Raw genomic sequence first — 15631 nt, 5'->3', positions numbered from 1 at the left:
GTGGCAAACACGGCCATCTTACACAACATTAACCACATCGTAGATAAGTTTGACATCCTCCCCAGCACATCCTTCGGATTTAGGAAAAACCGTCCCACAACCTCCGCAGTTGATTCACTCTCCAACATTTTAAAAAATAACATAAGAAAAAACAAACACACTACAGTAGTTTTTATTGACATTAAAAACGCCTACAATAGTGTGAATGTTGGCCTTTTAACAAAAATCCTCTCCGGAAAAATGATACCACACGAAGATATCAGATGGATAGAAGGATTCCTCTCAAACCGACTGGTAGAGATCGCTGCTGAAGGTAAAACGATTAAGAGAAGGATAACTAACGGGTTGCCCCAAGGGGACGTCCTTTCACCACTGCTTTTCAACCTGTATACAAGTGGATGTCACGAATTAAACCGGTATAATGTAAAAATAATCCAATATGCAGACGATTTCGCATTAATTGGAAGTGCAATCACCTCTCCAGCAGCTCAAACAAAAACACAACGGGCCCTGAACCAATTGGCAAACACACTATCTTCCCTTCAACTTGAAATAAACGTAGCAAAAACAAAACTCATGACATTTTCCAAAAACTACACTCACACAACAATAGCACTAAACGGAACTCCCCTTGAACAAGTCAACTCCCACCACTTCCTAGGCATAGAAATTGACAACAGATTAAAATTCCACTCCCATATTAACAACCAAATCAACAAAGCCCAGAAAAAAATGAATTTCATTAAAGCCGTATGCAACAAATCCAACCACATAAATCCAGAAAAAAGCTAAACAACTACACCAAGCTCTTGTGAGGGGTACCCTGGAATACGGGATAACTCTAAGTAGCAATGCCAACAAGAACAAACTCAACACCATGAGCACAATAATTAACCAGTCACTCAGGAAAATTACAGGCTGCACAAAAACTACTCCGATCAACACACTCCACGCCATAGCAGCAGAAATGCCCTTCCACATACGATCTAAACTTCTTATGCAAAAACAACTATGCAAAGCAATAGCACATTCCTTTTTCACCACAACATCTCAGCCACTCCCAATCACATCAAGAAATCTAACCGCTCAAGAAAAAACATACATAACTGACAAACTCATCTTCAACAACATAACTAAGTATGATTTCAACCACTCAAAATCCACTTCCGAAAACATCAATATTAACACGATCATCCCAGGCATTGACACCAACAAACACAATTTAAACATAACAGTCCTTTACCAAACAAGCATGCAAATCATCAACTCACATCAGGGCATAAAAATATATACAGACGGCAGCAAAAAAGATGAAAATTGTGGCATAGGAATTTATGTAAAAACTCAGATTGAAGAACTCAAAATATCAAAGAAACTCCAACACCCAACATCCATAAGCACTACAGAGCTCTACGCAATAGACCTGGCACTCGAGATGTCGACGAAAAAACGATGGAATAATATTGCCATTTACACAGACAGTCTATCAGCATGCCAAACACTAAATACAGCCAAAGAAGAAAACCGAATAGACGAACTCCTCGGGAGAATACTACATAACTGTGAAGTCACTCGAGCAATAATCCAATGGATCCCAAGCCATGTCGGAATAGCTGGAAATGAAATTGCCGACAAATTAGCCAAAGATAGTCTTAGTAAACAAACTGTGATAAATAACAAATTAAGATTAAAAGATGCTATTAATTTATTCCAACAGAGAGCTAACCACGATACTAATACATGGTACACTGAACTATGCCGAAGCAAAGGGAAAAAATTTGCTAGATACCAAAGCTCAATTGAAAATAAAATGTGGCACTATAAACTAAAAATCCCAGCAAAGGACATCAAAACACTTAATAGATTAATAGCAGGCCATGATTATGGGAATTTCTGGCTACACAAAATGAAGCTCATAGACAGAGGAACATGTGCAATTTGTAACGTAGAGGACACAGCGAGTCACAGAGTCTTCTATTGCCACAAATTCGACATGGAACGAGAAGACCAGTTAAAAATAAATGAACAAAACTTCATCAAGGCCTGGAAGACGAAAGATAAAAAGAAAATGAAAATGGTGATAAAATTTATAAAAACTAACCGAATATCCTTCTGAAACGTCTCGCTTAAACTACATGACATAATAAACCGACGAAGTACTTAACCTAACAACATAAACTGACAACACACATAAAACTTCAGAAAACAAATCACATATAGAAAGAGGACATATGGCCTTTGATGCCGTCCAAAAACAACAGAGGTTGTGGTTAACACAATAGCGGACTAGTACTGAAGGGCCCAGGAAGCTGGATTTCAGTTCCGAACCGTCAAACGACCTCGACAAACTGAAGAAGAAGAAGAAGATGGCGCCAAAGTGGTTTCGAGAAGGTGTGGCCATGGCATGTTTTCTCCTGGGTAACACATTATTTAATATTTTCCATCGAAAAAGAAAGTTTATTTGCTACAGGTATAATTGAAGGTAAAATTTATATTTGCTCACGATAATTCTATGAAACATAACTTGACAATCGACAAGCGTAATTTTCGGTGACACTTGTGCTGTCAAACGCTGTCGACGTGCGAGACCGACACCTCGCTGGGCCATGAAATGAAATGCCAGGAGAAAAAGAACAACACACTTCTGTCTGATACAGAACGTTCGTGCGAGCGGTGGTGCTGTCCCAAACCGCGGACCCTGATCAAAACGTCTCGCATAATCCTCCCCCAGCCGAAGCGTGTACAAAGTGCCTCCCCCACACAGGTATTTTCCTTTATTTTTCTTTTTTGCCTACAATTTATCTTTGGAGGTGTCGTTTGGAATAGAACAGCGAAGAATTGTGCATAGAAATATGTTGTTTTAAGAATCGCCCATAAAAGGAAACGCACCGTTCTTCTGCTCCTCTCCGTTGAGCTGTGTTCCGTGTACGGTGTAAAATTGCTCCCGTGCGTGCGAGTGTGTTGTGTGTAGAGAAAATAGAAGTTGAAGACGTGATTTGCTCCCGTTGGAGCGGAGCCTGCTGGTGTGGTGCCGTGAGCGTTGGGGTTGGGGAGCGTGTTTGCGGTTTCTATTGGAAAGAAAAGGTTACTTCATCACCCAGATACTGTTTGGGTGGCGCATTCGCATCGCAACGCAAGTTTAAGGTTTATTTCATAACGCGAAGCAGCAACTTGTGCGATTGCAAATTAGATTAATCCGCCTGCAACAGATTTCCATGCGAGGGAAGAAGAATGTCGTGCGAGAGCAAAGAGCGAATCCGCGACACATCCGCGGTGTGCTGTTCGAGTAACGGTGTAACTATCTCAGAATGCATTGGCCGATCGGCCGCCCTACAGTGCGTGTGTGTGTGTCTGTGGCGTGTGCGGTGAAGAAAATCTTAAAAACAAAGAAAGCAAAAGGGAGGTAAAGCACAAACACACAACACACTCTCGCGCAAAGCGCGAATGATCTCATCTCAGCGCGCGAGAGACCCCACCATCCTCAGCTGCGTGTTGCGGTGTGTCTCACTTGAATAGATTCCCTCGTGCAGGTGAGGCGAGAACCGTCGTCGCCCCGTGTTCCGAGTTTTGTGCCCGTTTTTGGCGAACGGTGGTGTTTGAATAGAAGTTGGAAATCGTGTGGAAGTAAATAAAAAAGGCGTGCTTACCGTGGAATTAGAAGCATTCACGATCGCAGTACGCTTTGCGCTTTGTGTAAGTTCCCCATGTGGAAGACGATTGCAGGAGGCTGTGAATTTCCAGATGAGATAAATGCTGCTCATGGTGAGACGAACTTCCTCCAACCGTCCGTGTGATCTTGCAGGAGATCCGGATCCAGTAAAAAGTGCAACGACTGCATTCCTCTCGCGATTGCTCGGTTGATCCCTTGTCCAGCAGCGGAACAAACCCGCGCGTGTGTGTGTGTGAGCGTGAAATTGAAGCAAAAAAAAGGGTGGCATTTGCAAAGAAAGTCAAGTTTATGGTGTGCATTTAACGGAATGTGTGTATAATTATCAATGACCGAATGCGAATGCTGCCTCGGTGGGCCACAGCCAATGAAGCACAATTGTTTATACCCGGTCGCGATGGTTCTTTCTTTCTTTTGGCGAGTGTTCGTTTCTTTTACACCTCTAAAAAGTGGGCATGATCTCACACCAAACAACGGCATTTAAATTTGGCTCGAAAATGGTTCTAGATGTAAGAGTGAAAATCGACATTTTAACTCAATGCACAGCGCGCGTTGAAGCAATCCACCGATAAGACTGATAAGCGGCTGGGCGTGCACCTTTTGGTTGTTTATTTTGATAAAAAGGGTCTTTTGATAAAGAGAGCGTAGAGAGCTTAAGCCATTTGTCCATCAAGACACGACGTCGTCCATCATTGGGGGGGGGGGGATGACAGAACACATTCAAGTTGATAAAAGGGTTGATTCATAAAGCAAGAAGTGCAATATCTCTCGTTGTAGCGTATAATCTGAGTAAAAGAGACTCCAATGTAGGGAAAGGGGGAATACAGGGGTTTCTAGAAGAGGTGTCATAGCTATGGGACACTTTATTGACTTTTCTTATTCGAAATGAACTGAAAGCAGCTGGACTCTATAGCAAACTTATTGTAGAAATCCAATAGGAATTTCCAAGAATCCTGTCCAACTAGGGTTCCATAGAGTACAATTTCTATCATATAAGAAAAAGCTATTCCCGTAAGAAAGAGTCAAGGAAATGTCCCAAAACTATGAGAACACCCCTGAAAACCCCTGTAAGGGCAAACTATATAAGAATTTGGTGTTTTGTTGAACAATATTTTATACTCAAAATTCATTTATTTGGTAAATCACTCTTAAACGCGCTATCACTCTTAAAAACACGTGTAAGACCAGAATCGAATTTTGGAATTTGAACCCACGCCGATAGAGGCAGTTGATTGTTGTATCCAGTATTTGACGTCTTCGCTGTGGCTCTGCTTCATTGCTCGAACGTAAAGAGTGAATTTAAACGATCCTCTTTCCCTTAGAACGTACATTATTCTTCTAATATTATTCAGGATGACACTAAAACTGATTCTTGTTTTATTTCATTTTTATAATTGAATTTAATTAGGTAAATAATTAAACTAAGAATGGAAAATGTATTTATTATTCACCACCTTCTAAAACCCTCTCATTTCCAAGTATAGTGTTATCTAAACTTGACTGCCAGCCACATTACATCGCACACATGTTGTTTTGTTAGCTGAATGATTCATGTTTTCCTTCTAACGCCACGTGTGTGTGTGTGTGTACTGGCCCCGCGTTGGGTGTTATTTGCCCCACATCCCCTTACCGTATGCCTTGCGCTCCACCTCCACCGTGAAGGTACTGGTTGGGGCGTCTTCTAATAATAACCGACACTTTCGCCCAGTTGCCCAGTACGGGATCTAATTAGATGGAGGCAGGTTTCCTTTTTCGTGCATTACCCAAAGGGTATTGATTTTTTTTCTTTTCTCATATACACACATACACTTTGCAACGAATTCCTGCACTGTAAAGTGGCTTCAATGCTTTATTTTGCTATTCCTGCTACTCCTCCTCCTCGCAGTACTGTGTGTGTAATGCCCTTAAAATGGAAACACTTGCCAGCAAGGTTAAAGGGGTGGGAAAAATTTGGCCAAATGTTGACAAAGCATGGTGGGGGAAAACTTTCCGTCCTAATCCGTTTTATCCGTTTCGAAATTTAAATCTAATGGGATTTGCGTGGGCGATCGTTAGCAAATGGGGGAGGGTAGCAATGGAGCAGGCAACAAACGAAAGAGAGGCAAGTTTAAAGAAAAGAAGGTTACTACCTTTAAAAAACAAAACAGGGAATAAATAGATACGGCACACGGTACGCCGCGTCCCATAAACAATATTGTTTTGCAGTATTTATGCTTCTCGGGCAGCTTCTTCCCGCCAGAACGCGGCCCATCTACGGCGGTGTGTTCTGCTCCACACCTCCAGTTGGGAGATCGGCAGACCACACCACCTTCACGGTGCAATATTCAGATCTGTTTTCCTTGAGCGCGTTTACCCCTGTGTGCTCTACACACAGTGAGTGTAGGCCCAACCGCTTGTTTGCTTCTTTCTCTATTAATAAACACCAACGAAGGCTGGTGGTTTCCCTCGAGAGTGTCCCTCGAGTCGGGAAAAGGTAGCGTGGTAGTAGTCGGTCACCTGTGTGTGCTGTGTTGCCCCTAGCGATCGCTCTACCACCGCTCGCGCGATCGTTTAAACCCACGCGCGAAGCGCTTTATCGCAAATTCCACTTTAAATCCGATCGTCAACAAAGCGGTGTAGCAGAAGCATGGAAGAAACTGTTTGGCCAACATCATCATCATCATCCACTGACTGATGAATTTTGACACCAACCGAGCTCTGTTTCCCCCCCCCCCTGCCTCTAAAGTGTTGATGATTGAGGATCAACACCGGTGGTTGGCGCCCACATGATCGTTTCTGCCCGGAGAACGGAAGCGAATGTAGCGATATTGTGGCGTAAAAGATTTTATCACAAAGAAACACTTGACTCGAATAGAACCACACCGATGTGGTGGCGATCCGGCGATCTTCATTTTGTCCGTAGGCCATGGTGAGTAAAATAGAGACGGTTGTCTGGTATGTGTCCATATGTCAGTGTTAGTGGAACTTAAATCACAGCTTCAAGCATCACCACCATATGGTGCACACGCTTCTACAGGGCAGTTACGTCAGATTATTGGCGTCCGTTGTGGCTTAACCCGGTTCCTAACGAACTAACGACTCATTTTCATTACATTTTGGTGACGTCGTACTGGTGGTCGGTTTGGTCTGTACATTGTCGGGCTCGTTACCTTGAGCACGGTGGTACACCCATAAGCAGCCCTATATGTCGTCACCGTCGCCGAAAGGTGACGCATAAATTTAAGAATGCCCCTCCATAAAAGCTTGTTTGAACTTCAAAACGGAAGATGATAACAAACGTACATGAGACGAAGAGAGAAAAAAAATGGCAACACCAGGGTGTCACCATCGTCCAAAGGGAATCGACGATCGCAACGAGTGCCACACCCCAAAAGGAACTGCTGACGTCGTTGGCGGGTTGATGGGGCTTTGGCGTGGAAGCGCCACTGCGAAAGAGAAACGGATGGCCCTTGCAGTGCTTCAATGTCAAGTGCATGCCCGTTTGTCCGTCGGCCCGGTTGAGGTGTTGCTGGGGATTTATGTCTGTTGTTGTTGTTGAACGTTAGCTTCTCGCAATTTACTTTTGTTTTCACGTTGGTTCGTGTGGTTTTCGGTGTGTCGTCGCTCCACATCCTGCGGCAGCGACACCCGACCTCAGGGAAAGAGGGGGAAGGATTTGAAGTTTCGTTTTTATTTTTGACTACGAGGTTGTGGCCCTTGCGAGAGCGAGTGTGAGTGAGAGTGGGCAGAGGATGTCGTCTCAAGGGTCAAACGCTTTAACTGGGGTTCACCACCAGGGCCACCCAGTCCTTGGCTGTGGCGTGACAAAAAGGAGGGCGGTAATTTATTCCAGAACTCGGTTCAACTAGCGGAACATGACTTACCGCGGGTAATAATCCCCTTTAAAGCACTCAAACATCTCAAGAGAGTGGGTGGTTCTATGGAACGAAAAGTAAATCTGGTTATACTGATTGAACGCTTAAACCATTCCCATTAGGAGGTATAATTCCCATTTATTTAGTGTCCATGTACAACAAGACAAACAAGGCGCCAAGAGAAGAGAAAACTGTATCTGATCTAAAGAACACTTGTACTTCCGCTGTCTTCGAAGCAATCGCACCACGGTATCGATCGTCATCGGTCCATTTAAATACAAAAGATCCGAGTGAAATCCATCGTTTCGTCACCATCTCACCGCGTACCATATGCTGCTCGGTGTGTGCGGTGTGTGTGTGCGACGACGAGAGGACGTCGTGGGCGTGGTGTCCGCGGCTCCGCGATGCCAGTCGCGTGTCTGACCATTTTCGGACCTCCGGTTGGAACGCTTTCCTGCCGCGGTCGTCATCGTGTGGGAAGAAGAACGCGCCACCACACACACAGAGTCGAGAAACGGGCGCGAAAAATTTACCAGAGCGTATCGAAAAGATCAATCAAAACCTACCAAACGGTTAGGGCAAAGCATGTATATTCGCATCGCAGCTGGTGATGGAAACAAAAAAAAAAGGAAACAACGATGCTATGACGGTGGCCTTGGGAAGAATCTTCCCCTCAATGCCCTAACAAAATCCCCAAACGACACGTTGCTCCAGTTTCGGAATAGCGTGGCAATAGCGTGTGTTCATTCGATTAGTCCGCTAACGTTTCGTTTGCTTTCTGCGCCTTTTTTTATTTCAGATCGTCGTCCCGCACTCTGCCGGCCTATAGAGAGACGGTTGCTCTTCCGGTTGGATGATTCCGGCTGGAAACTGCGAAGAAACATAACGACAACGCGGGCGTACATAAACAGACACCATCTAAGCAGCCCGATCGAGTGATCACGTGCGCGTGCGCATCGATCTTTCGACGATACGCAAGGGGCGCATCATAAGCAGCAACCACCCAGGGAACGAGAGATAACCGGCAAATTGCATCATCACCATCCACATCAGCAACTGCAACACCAGCAAAATGCCTGTGTTTCACACGAAAACGATCGAGAGCATCTTGGAGCCAGTGGCCCAGCAGGTACGGCAGGGAGGCGCGTAACGCCACAAAAATTTGTTGTAACTCGAACATTGCCATCCTGTTGCTGCCCCTTTACACAGAGAAACGTTATTTTTATTTACCAACAAACCATTCCACCCAATCCGGAGCCGGAAGACGGTGTCATTGAATGCGATCTTGGACGTGCGTGTCAAATTTGGTTGGGTGGAGTAATGGAGTTAGTTTCAGACTCTTCAGGGGAATTTTCTAGTGACGACAGACTTAACACACACACACACACAGGCATGGACACCGCACATTATGCTGAGGGTGGAGTGGATTATGTGAAGGAATTTAATTTTAGCACACGGCCGTCCTCCGTGCCGTGCTGATGATCAGCAGACGAGATACGGCTTGATGGAATTGCAGTGCCCGGTTGTTGTGCGATCGACGCCCGATACACACACGCACAAACAGCTCATCGTAAATGACAAACAGTGTTGATTGGGGTGTAAGAAACTGTTGTTCCCTTTTCTTTTCTTTTTTCGACCGACGAGGACGCCCTTCCCGTCCCCCGTTACTGTCTCGTAGTGTCCAATTTCACACTCGCCGCAAACCGTTCGATTGTGTGTGCCGTCGTACGTAGTAGTAGTACTCCCTGTTTTGTTTTGCCAAAAATAGCCCATGAATCACTCGAATGCAGAGCGTCCATTGGGGGTCGCTCGGTCGGTTTGGGCGGCAACTACTCGTTGGAAGCTTAACAGGGAACAGAAGCAGTAAGACTTGCTAAGCCGTGTTTTCCACTAACACCCGGGGCAAATAAACTGTGTGTGTAACTGAACGTGGGGAGAACGCCGCAAACAGAAGGGAAAACCGCAAACGAAGAGAAGGATGAGGGAGGAAAGGACCGTGTGTATGGAACCGTTGCGTACCGAATGCATGCTAGAGCTTGTTGGATGCGGTTTTCCGACTTTTACGATGTTGTCTGCTGTTTTTATAGCCCATTATCGAGACAAAGTCAAACGTAGCTGCTAGCAGCAGGGCGATACACCTGACTTGAATTTCAGCAACAGAAACGACCTGGCTGGCGACAGTTTTGGAGCGTTTTTTGTTAGCCAGGAACTGCTTGCAATGGTTTAATCATGAAATTGTCTTTAGGATGACGTGTAGGAATAGTACAGGCGAGATGCACTTTGGCCAATTGAATGGGTGTCAGGGTGTGTAGCGTCAACGTGCTGTAGATGCGTTCGATCGCTGAGTGATTAATGGGTATTAAATTGATCACAATCGAGCCCCCTTAACCAACGAGTGTGACGGTCGAACCTGAAACGTCTCGGTAGCTCGGTAGCTTGCCCTTTTTTCCTAGAAGTGCCAACTGATGGAAAGCATATAGAAGCAACACACAAAACACACACAGGCGCATAAAACCTCGTAATCAAAATGAGGACGAATATTGATCGGGGCATATTGTGCAGGGAAGATTAATTTGGCACTATTTCAATGATGAAAAAGAAAATCCTTGGCAGTGTGCGCTTCGCGGAGGCGTGGTTTTTTGCCGGCGAAAAGACGGCGACTAATCGTCGGCCCCACCCGTCGGGCTTGGCTGTTGTCCAGCTGTCTTGAGCAATGAAAGGGAATATCGTTTTCTCTTCCCCTTATCCTGCTGCTCCTACCTTTTTTAATAAAGCCGAGTAATATAGACAGAACGACACCGGGCGGACGGTGGCCGGTTTGCACTATTGCAAGACGACCGTATAATATATTATAAGGTGACCTAGCAAGCGTTTGGTTTAGTTTGGGGCATAAAACCAACCCCCTCCCGTCAAAAAGGCACATAGTTGTGCAATCCGTGCATCCGTGTCATGAAACGTGCCCAAAAATGTACATTTGGCTCGATGCACAGTGATATAATGCCGTGGGAAAAGAAAACATTTAAATAAAATCCGCTAGTAACACCATTCGTCCGTCTCAATGTGGGGCTTGTGTTTTATTTGTAGTTGATGCAATAATAATAATAATAATACAATCCCCATTCCTCCCGTTTTCCTCTTAGGTCTCCCGGCTGGTCATACTCCACGAAGAGGCGGAAGATGGCAACGCAATGCCCGATCTGGGCAAACCAGTGCAAGCGGTATCAGTGGCGGTGACGAACCTTGTGCGCGTCGGACGTGAAACGATACAGAACTCGGACGACGACATACTGAAGCAGGATATGCCCGCGTCGCTAACGCGCGTGGAAACGGCTGCACAGCTCCTGGAGGAAGCGTCGCTCATGCTGCGGTCCGATCCATTCTCCGGCCCGGCACGCAAGAAGCTGATCGAGGGTTCGCGCGGCATCCTGCAGGGCACGTCCTCGCTGCTGCTGTGCTTCGACGAGTCCGAGGTGCGCAAGATCGTGCGTGAGTGCAAGCGCGTGCTCGACTATCTGGCCGTGTCGGAGGTGATCGATTCGATGGAGGATCTGGTGCAGTTCCTGAAGGATCTGTCCCCGTGTCTGAGCAAGGTAACGGCGCAGGTGGGTGCGCGCGAGAAGGAGCTGACGCACCAGGTGCACAGCGAGATTCTGGTGCGCTGTCTGGAGCAGTTGAAGATCCTGGCACCGATCCTGATCTGCAGCATGAAGGTGTACATCCTGATCGCGGAGCAGAGCGGCAAGGGTTCGGAGGAGGCGGCCGAAAACAGGAACTATCTTGCTTCGCGCATGAGCGAGGAGCTGCAGGAAATCATTCGCGTGCTGCAGCTCACCACGTACGACGAGGACCAGAGCGAGCTGGACAATCTGACCGTGCTGAAGAAGATACAGAACGCGATCCGCAACAAGCTGGAGGCGGCCAACGAGTGGCTGCGCAATCCGTACGCGCTGCGCGGTGGCGTGGGCGAGAAGGCACTGCGCCAGATCGTGGAGAATGGGTTGAAGGTGGCCGATCGCTGCCTGCCGCAGGACTCGCACATTCTGCGCAAACTGGCCGGTGACATTACGGCCATGACCAACACGCTGTGCGATCTGCGCCAGGAGGGCAAGGGTACGACGCCGCATGCGGACAACATTGCGCGCGACATTCGCGATAAGCTGGGCAGCTTGGATCAGTCGGTGCTGAATGCGATCATGGGCGTGGACAAGGCCGGGCTGCAGCAGACGGCCCATACGGTGCAGGGCCGGCTGGAGCAGGCATGCCGCTGGCTGCAGAATCCTGCCCGCGACGACCGGGGGCTGGGTGTGCGAGCGATCGCGCTGATCGTGGACGAGGGTCGCCGCGTTGCGGACGGACTGGGTGGGCATCAGAAGGCGGAGATGGCCCAGCTGTGCGATGAGGTTGAGCAGCTGGCGCACGACTTTTCGCAGATGTGCAACAACGGTCTCGGCCATACGCCCCAGGCGCAGGAGCTGGCACGCCGGCTGAACGAGAAGCTGCACGGGCTGAAGAAGCAGATCCAGGATGCGGTGGTGAACCGCGTGGTCGAGGACTTTATCGACATCTCGACACCGCTGAAGCAGTTCATGGAGGCGGTGGCGCAGCCGGAAGGAACGCCGGGACGGGAGCAAAACTTCAACCAGAAGTCGAACCGGCTGCAGGCGTTCAGCAACCGTGCGTCGAAGACGAGCCGCATGGTGGCAGCGGGCGGTTCGGGTGGCAACAAGAAGCTGGCCGAGGGTCTGCTCGCGTCTGCCAACCAGATCGACAGCTTGACGCCGCAGCTCGTGTCGGCCGGCCGGATCCGGATGAACTACCCGACCAGCAAAGCGGCCGAGGAGCACTTGAACAATCTGAAGCAGCAGTACGCCGACACGATCCTGCGTATGCGTACGCTCTGCGACCAGGCGACGGATCCGGCCGACTTCATCGAAGCGTCCGAGAAGCAGATGCAGAAACATTCGTTCCTGTGCGACGACGCAATCCGTACGCGCCAGCCACAGAAGATGGTCGACAACACGTCGAGCGAGGCGCGTCTCGCCAACCGTGTGCTGCTGGTGGCCAAACAGGAAGCGGACAACTCGGAGGATCCGGAGTACATTGACCGGCTGAATGGAGCTTCGGATCAGCTGCAGGCGTCGATTTCGCCCATGGTGCAGGAGGCAAAGAACGTTTCCACCAACATTAGCGACCCGATAGCGGCGTCGAACTGGCGCGAAGCGAACCGGGCACTGCTGCAGAGCGTCCGCAATGTGCGCGGTGCTGTCACGCACGCGCCCACCGTACCGGAGATGCCGGATCTTTCGCAGCTGCAGCTGGGTGGCGGTTCGCACGAAGTCGTACCACCGCCGCGACCTCCGCTACCGCGCGAGAATGTGCCACCGATGCGGCCACCACCGCCGGTCGCCGAGACGGACGACGAGGATGACGTGTTCCAGGCGGGCAGCATGCCCCACGCCAACCAGCCGATCCTGATGGCCGCCCATGGTCTGCACCAGGAGGTGCGCCAGTGGTCGTCCAAGGACAACGAGATCATTGCGGCGGCCAAGCGCATGGCCGTGCTGATGGCCCGTCTGTCCGAGCTGGTGCGAGCGGATTCGAAGGGCAGCAAGCGAGAGCTGATTGCAACGGCCAAGCAGATCGCCGAGGCGTCGGAGGATGTGACGCGCTTGGCGAAGCAGCTCGCCCGTCAGTGTACGGACAAGCGCATCCGCACCAATCTGCTGCAGGTGTGCGAACGCATACCGACCATCGGCACGCAGCTCAAGATTCTGTCCACGGTGAAGGCCACCATGCTCGGTGCGCAGGGCTCGGAGGAGGATCGCGAAGCAACGGAGATGCTCGTTGGAAACGCGCAGAATCTCATGCAGAGTGTAAGTTCGATTGCGAATCGATGATGTGACGCAAGAGAGACATAGAAAGACTTCTTACATTTCTTCGTTTTTCCCTTTCGTTCACACACAGGTCAAGGAAACGGTCCGAGCGGCTGAAGGTGCCAGCATCAAGATCCGATCGGACCAAACCAACCAACGGCTACGCTGGGTACGTCGACAGCCCTGGTATCAGTACTAAGGGATCCTTTTCCCGATCCCCGCACTAGCACCCCCCCTCGCCCCCCTCCGTATCCGTTCATCGTTGTCCCGTTACTGTTTTTGTGCAACTGTGTTCCCGCACGACCGAATTCCGTGTCTTCCATGTTGCGTTTTATTTTTAATTCTGTCCGTTGTCCCCTAAAACTCGTTGTGTGTTGCCCCCGTACGCAAGAAGTCGCAAAGCAGCTGAAAGTTTTATTATTTTACAAGGTAAGCAAACGAAGTCGTATATAAATGGAAAAAGAGAGAAACTAAAGCAAGATGAACGCTGTGGCGGATGAAGAAGAGAACGCACAAGAATGTACGACAAATCGCAAAGGGATGGGATGACGGAAGTGTAAGGATGAACCTTAGCGAAAGGTTGAAGAAATGTTGCCAAATATGTTAAGAAAATGGATGTAAAATGCTCTTACAAAGTGTACAATGCCCAACTAGCTAGCCGGGAGGTTGGGGAGAGAGTTTTATAACACGTTATTGACGTAAAGTTTTTATATAGAATCGCAAAACAAAGCAATTACCGTAACAAGCTTTAATAGAATCACACACACACATGAAACAAACAGAAACAAAAGGTAAAAAACCATTATTAAACGTGGATTGTTAAAAAGAAAGTGAAGAAAGCAGAAGGACAACGAACCTACTCTTGCAAAGGCCAAGATATTTATAAACAAGCAAACGGTTGAATGAAGGTAAAGGTACGACGGACCGTCACGTGTTGATGCAGATGGATTTTTAAACAAACGAACCTCCTTCCTATAATAACAGAGCGTTACTACCTAAAATACTTAATGTTATAGAGCGCAAATAGTGTGCGAAAGGCAGCAAAAATACTCACCGCGAGTGTGTGATTGTGAGTTATTAAATGTTGTGCTAATTTTACTAATTACTTACTGTAGAGCAAGCAGTAGAACGCTAGCAGTTACAAGTGCAAGTAAACAACCCGTTAATCCAGAATGAAAAGGAAATGCAATACTGTAAGATGCATACAATGCAGGTGAGAGAGGGAGAGAGAAAGCGTTAGTTATGTTGTTGTTAACACCGTTTGTTGTGCAAGCAGTTTGTTTGAATTGTGAAACTTTGAATTTGAACTAATTGTGTAACACCATCGCGACACGTGTGTTCACTGTTTGATCGCTCTGTAAGTAGTGCAATAATTTGAAACGTAAGACAAACTAAAACAAATGAAAACTATTCTACTAGCAACCTTTTTAAAACACTCACGCAGTAGTAACAATCGTGTGTTTCCTTTTTTCAAACTAGAGAGTAAGACTTCTTTCGGTAGTGATTAATCGTTAGTTACACACGTGTTACAGCTACTACGAGTGACAGCTAGTTCTTTCGTGTTAGGTTGTACTTTGTATAACAACTCCATTTTCTTATACCGTTCTAAGTGTTTTGTGCCGAGTTGGGTTGATGTTGAACTAAAACCATCCCTCGTTTACCCAGACAGACAGATAAGAACAGTAGTTAACATGTACCCGAACATTGATCGTACAATTAAAGTCAATCGACCGACCAACCAACCAACCAACCAATCATAACAATATGATAGAACAGAACATAGTGTGCAAACAAGCGCCTGCCTCTAACAATCAACGCATTTTTGTAGATGAATTTAAGCCCGTACTGATCCGAAGCAATGCAAAAATGAAGGAATGATTAGCAGAGGGGACATCCGCGATGCTGCAACCAGGGCAAGCTAAACACGCGCACGCACCCTACTCTGGTCCTCCACATCGTGGTCATTTGATGGCAGCTGGAGAGGGAACGTGGCAGAAAGATACGTAGAAGAACCTTTTGTAACCTTCAAACGAAAGTGGATAGAACTGTAACTATATATATTAACAAGTGCCTATTTATTGTTGTAATACTGACGCAACACACATTTGCATTCTATGTTCTCTTTTTCTACCAATTGTTTTTATTTCCTTTTTTCTTCAAGTTGTAGAAATATATTTAAAAAAAAAGCTACTAACAGCCTCCAGCCTCTTCCCATCGATCGTGTGTATGAAGAAGAA

General features: G+C 47.4%; 1 protein-coding gene across 2 annotated transcripts; it reads left to right on the top strand.

Annotated features, from left to right (window-relative positions):
* The first annotated feature begins 2629 nt into the window (after nt 1–2629).
* On the top strand, nt 2630–15584 carry LOC120947572 (vinculin). 2 transcript variants are annotated; one of them, XM_040363003.2, is made up of 4 exons: nt 2630–2764; nt 8321–8650; nt 10662–13394; nt 13486–15584. In XM_040363003.2, the coding sequence occupies exons 2-4, from the start codon at nt 8594–8596 to the stop codon at nt 13591–13593; spliced, it is 2898 nt and encodes a 965-aa protein (XP_040218937.1). In that variant the 5' UTR covers nt 2630–2764; nt 8321–8593; the 3' UTR covers nt 13594–15584. The 2 variants fall into 2 exon arrangements, with proteins under 2 accessions (XP_040218937.1, XP_040218938.1); XM_040363004.2 differs by lacking the exon at nt 2630–2764 and adding an exon at nt 3537–3693.
* Nucleotides 15585–15631: the final 47 nt, after the last annotated feature.

This window comes from Anopheles coluzzii, chromosome 2 (assembly GCF_943734685.1).
Source record: "Anopheles coluzzii chromosome 2, AcolN3, whole genome shotgun sequence".
Lineage (NCBI taxonomy): Eukaryota > Metazoa > Arthropoda > Insecta > Diptera > Culicidae > Anopheles > Anopheles coluzzii.
Note: the sequence above shows the minus strand (reverse complement) of the source record. Positions and strands in the feature narration are given on the sequence as shown.